Source organism: Capsicum annuum, chromosome 9 (assembly GCF_002878395.1).
Source record: "Capsicum annuum cultivar UCD-10X-F1 chromosome 9, UCD10Xv1.1, whole genome shotgun sequence".
NCBI classification, from domain to species: domain Eukaryota; kingdom Viridiplantae; phylum Streptophyta; class Magnoliopsida; order Solanales; family Solanaceae; genus Capsicum; species Capsicum annuum.
This window is the reverse complement of record NC_061119.1, coordinates 4,051,417-4,056,827: the sequence shown is the minus strand read 5'-3', so window position 1 is coordinate 4,056,827 and position 5,411 is coordinate 4,051,417. Positions and strand designations below refer to the sequence as shown.

At 36.7% G+C, this 5,411-nt stretch overlaps 1 protein-coding gene across 1 annotated transcript; it reads left to right on the top strand.

Annotated features, from left to right (window-relative positions):
• The first annotated feature begins 2,882 nt into the window (after positions 1 to 2,882).
• LOC107853921 (inorganic pyrophosphatase 1-like) lies at positions 2,883 to 3,674 on the top strand. The gene has a single exon (XM_016698909.2). It carries the CDS (start codon positions 2,883 to 2,885, stop codon positions 3,672 to 3,674), a length of 792 nt encoding a protein of 263 aa, XP_016554395.2.
• The last annotated feature ends 1,737 nt before the right edge of the window (positions 3,675 to 5,411 follow it).

Sequence of the window (5,411 nt, the reverse complement as noted above, 5' to 3'; positions counted from 1 at the left end):
ATCTTCCATGTGCATGTCAGATTGTTGATTCATTCCCCCTTCTATTTTCAGTTACCCAAAATTAATAGTAAGATATACATTTGAAAGATGTTTTTACATGCATATAATTCATATTGTTGTATATAATTTTTTTGTATGTGCTAATTGTGTTTTCCATATTTTTATTATAAAATTTGTGTACAAATGTTATAAGTGTATATTTAGCCGAGGTTGCACATTCACTATTCATTTATCATTGAATGATTAATTTATAATTATGTAAACATATTTTTATTCGGAACTAATATTTTTCTTTGCATTAACAATAACTCAATAAGTGTTTAAATGTGTAAAATTCGTGTATAAATGATGTTGCTAATTGTTACATACTCAAAGCGTTTTAACATATTCACTATTTAAAACAATTAACTCACCTTTTTGAAATAACTGAAAAAATTTATAATTTAATGTAATACATTGATGATTTGAAGAAAATGGATTAATGGAGATGGACGATGTTTTAATTAATGATAATTTGGGAGAGATTTTAGGGAAGTAAATCTTTTGGGAAAAAAATGGCTTAGAGATGGAGATGTTTTAATTTATTATAATTTGAGAGAGATTTTACGGAAGCAAATTTTTTGAAAAAAAAATCTGAAAGTTCCAAATTGATGATATCGAAATTCACCCAATTGTTTTTTTAAATTCTGCTTCTAATTCTAACTTCAAAAACAATCCTTTGAGATGAAGGAGGGTAATAAAAGTAAACAAAAAGAGGACTAGTTCTTTCCTTACCATGAGGACCTATAAGGACGAACCAATTTCAATGCCGATCGCGCCATCTAAGAGTATGCAAGCTTCACTTTCAAGCTCAACAAGCTCAGACGGGGTCTGCAACAACCACAAGTCAAACGAGCCATCATCGAATTAATCAGACATGAAAAAAATTAGTCTAATTTGAGTGTAGTTCAACTTAAATGAATAATGGATCAGCTGAACTCACTCACCCTTCCTAAGATATTCACGAACACAATCAGGACAAGGTAGGGGTAAGGTTTGCGTACACACTACCCTCCCAGACCCCACTTCATTTACTAACTTCCAAGATAAATATCACCGGCCAGCAGAACGTTAACTACTAGTAGGGAATTGAGATGCCTCACCGTGTCACCATCTTCATCAAAGGCGTCCATTTGACCACTCAAATGACCACGCCCACCCCAAAGGCCCACACTAGGCCGCTTCCCAACCTCCTTGGCAAGCCCAGGTCGATTTCGGGTCCACGACACGCCCGGACCGCTGACTGTAGCACACCAATTTGGCCCAAAAACACCCCGCGGTTTGCGTCGTTTCTCCCGTTTGACCACCCAAATGGCCCCGCCCACCCACACTAGGCCGCTCCCAGCCTCCCTGGTATGCCCTGGTCTATTTTGGGCCAACGGCACGCCTCTTTGTATATATAAAGTATATTTTTTAATCTAATTTCAAGAGCATGTTCTTAAATCTAAATGCTAAACACCATGAATTAAGCTAAGGTTGTAGGTTACCTTATGATTAACAGAAAGGTTGAGTTTTTGGATTTTTTCTTCATCAAATTATTTTATGGCTTACATAAATGAGTTTTGAGAGTATTACTTGTATTATAACATGCTTTTGTTTCAAAAGTTAATATATGAACATTTGAGAGAGATGACCTACATTTAAAGCTTTAGGAAAACCTTTAACAAGATATGTTTTTTCCTAATACTTTGCATAAATTTGGAAAGAGAATCCTTGTTTGATCCTTACATTATCTTTTGTTGTCAGTATTATATTTTTGAAAGAGTATATGGCTTATATGACTTGGAAGTCTTGGTATGACAATACCAAATAAAGAAATGCCACCAAGAGTAAGAAATAAGTTTTGCGAAAAACTATTGTTTAAAGAGGTCAAAATATGGGCTTAAAGGGAGTTAGATGGTTAACCGAGAACATGTGAGTTCGAAATGCTCATTATCCATAATCGCATTTTACCGACGCGGGGATGGCGTGTCCTTTGTTTGAGGATAGCCTCATTGTATGCTTGCCTCGTGCATTAGTATACTAGAGTATAGAGAACCTCAGTGCTTGCGATAAACTTGGATTGGCCGGGGCTTAGTCGATGAGTTAAAGTTGGGCCCATATAGCCCGTGGTGCATAGAGATATCAGGTACACCATCTAGCTTAGAACTAAAGAAAAGAGTAGCATCTATGCTTTTAACTATCCTTCGAAATCTTCGTAATTATATCTCTGTGATTTAATTTCTACTACCATGAGTATGTTTGTACAAATCATATCTTATCTTTTGGTTGTTTTATATGCCAATGCCTTCTACGTATTGACCGTTTGTACAAATGGCCACGCCCATCCCAAAGGCCCACACTAGGTCACTAGGTGTATTATCTTTATCATGTCAAAATCAAACAAACAAATTGAAACGGTAGGGAGATTATTACTTTGTAAAAAGAGGAGGAGATATTTTATTACTTTGTGATGGTCTCCGTAATAATAATAAACTCGAAGAAACCCAACTAATTGGTTCTAACTAAATTGTTTCCTGTCTTAACTAGTTCTTTCCTTCCAAGTAACACAACATTTTATGGATTATGCATATTTTGATTCAATTGATTAACACGAGAGTAACCTTTGAATAACAAGTAATTATAAATACAATTGTTACTTATATCACAAGTAACTTTTGATTAACGCACAAGTAACTTGTGTCCATATGCTCGTGCAAAGTTTCCATAAACTGACAAACCCTTTTCACTCTTTTCCACTATATAATGCCCTCTTCTTTGGTCACCTTCAACTTCAATTGTTTTGAGAAAAAAAAAAAAACAAAGAATTTTTCTCTCCGTTTGAATTTGAATTTCTTTCATTCATGGCGGAAATCGTAGTGGTTTTTGATTTTGACAAGACGATCATTGATTTGGACAGCGACAATTGGGTTGTCGATGAGTTTGGTGCTAGTGATATGTTCGATCAGCTTGTCCCTACGATGCCGTGGAACACTGTTATGGACACGATGATGAAGGAGATCCACGCACGAGGCAAAACCATGCAGGATATTGAACAAGTATTGAAACGGGCGCCTGTAATTCCCTGGGTGGTTCCAGCAATCAAAGCAGCTCATGCTTTAGGATGTGATTTGAAGATAGTGAGCGATGCAAATCTCTTCTTTGTCGAGACAATATTGGAGCATTCAGGAATCAAGGACTGCTTTTCGGAAATCAACACAAATCCGAGCTACGTTGATGATGAAGGGAAACTTAGAATCCGTCCTTACCACGATTTTGATCACAAGTGCAATAATCCTTGCCCTCCAAACATGTGCAAGGGCCTCGTAATAGAAAGAATGCAAGCGGCGTCTCTTGCTATGGAAGGGAATAATAATAAGAAAAGAATGATCTATCTAGGCGATGGAACAGGAGATTTTTGCCCTAGCTTGATGCTCAAAGAGCAAGATTTTGTAATGCCAAGGAAGGATTTTCCGGTGTGGAAATTAATGAACGAAAATCGCCAACTCATAAAAGCGAAAATCCATGGGTGGACTGATGGAGAAGAGCTCCAACACATTCTGCTTCGCATAATTAAAGCAATTACTACCATCGAAGAGAAGCAGATTTTATCAGCAGTTGATCATTCCAAGTTCCAGACGGTATATTCCCATTAATGCTGCAGTTCACGAGCTGGCCTTGCCAAAAGCTCTCCCTCTCTATTCAAGATTTTGAAAGTGTGTATTAATTCGTGTTGATTTAGTTACTTGTATTTTATGGTTAAAAATACACTGGGTTTGTTAAAAATACACTGGGTCAAGATTTAGTTACGTGTTGATGTCGGAAACAGCCTTTCTACTTCTTCGGAGGTAACGGTATGGACTGCATACATTCTACCCTCCCCAGACCCCACTTGGTGGAAATACACTGGGTTTGTTGTTGTTGTTGTTGTTAGTTACTTGTATTTTTATGGTTAAAACATGATTTAGATATCTCATATTGTGATCGTCATCTATGTATATTTTGGTAGTCTTCTCTTCTTATTGGTAGTAAGAGAAACAAGAAAATGCCTTTTACTCGAGCGTATAATGCTGGGTTTTCATATATATATATATATATATATATATATATATATATTTACTCTTTCTTAGATTTTAGCTCCTAGTTTCATACTAGAATAGGCTTGTTGAATCTCGAGGGATATACTCATTCCGGGTGATTGGTGAATCCGATGAACACGAGCCAGATAAATTGTCCCAAGCAATCCCTCAGATACGGAAGGATCTGTTGATTCTGTCGATGACACTTTCTCTCCTCGTTATGAAGACAAAACTGATTCGGCGGCCTTCCACTCTGCATCATTCTGTTGCTGAACAACTTTCAGATGAATAACCAAAAAAAAAGGGCAGTCCGGTACACTAAAGCTATCGCTATGCGGGGAAGGGCCCCACCACAAGAGTGTATTGTACTCACCCTTACCTTGCATTTCTGCCAGAGGCTGTTCTTGAACCCATGACCTCCTGGTCACATGGTAACAACTTTACCGGTTACTCCAAGGCTCCCCTTCAGATGAATAACAAGGAGTCCACTATTCTAGCCCTCCACTTCGATCCTACAAAGCGACATACCTTAGATTAGGACCGAGGCTCAAATCGTCAAAAGTCTCCCCAACCACGTGACATATGGAGCAGATTCTATTGAGGCGCGGCAGACGAGACAAAGGAGAGAACAAAATTGAAGGTTCATAGCCATAATAGAGAACAAAAAGCACATTCAATATGCACCCAATCACATTTTTGAAGAGTTCGAGCAATACGTAGTTATACCAAGAAAGTTTTTAAGTAAATCAAGAGTTACTCATCAAGTTGGATAATGTGGAGCACAAGAAGAGTCCAAATTTGAACTTTATCCGTTCTAAATTTGATGATAGCGACACTTGAAATTACAACTTTAAAGTTATTGGATCCAACTGAACTAGTATTTGTCTTCTAGCTCCTTCGCCTGTCATGTGGAGGGACAGTTTTTTACGAATTTATAACTCAACTATCTATTGCTTTATTTGTCTATCTAAACTGTCATTCTTTATGTATTAAAATACATATCGATGTTGAGTTGACAAAATATTTCTTTTCTGGTCCACTTTTCCAAATATTAGGCTATTTGTCCGTGATTGCGAACCTAGGTAGGGGTGTGCAAAAATTGAACCGATTGATAAACCGAACCGATAAAAATGTTATTGGTTTATTGTTATTGGGTTATTGAGTTAACGGTTTTTTAATGGTTTTATGAAAAAAAATTATTGGGTTATTGGTTCGATTTGGTTTTTTCTTATTGGGTTATTGGGTAAACCGATAACCCAATAAGAATATATATATATATATATATATATATATATATATATATATAGAGAGAGA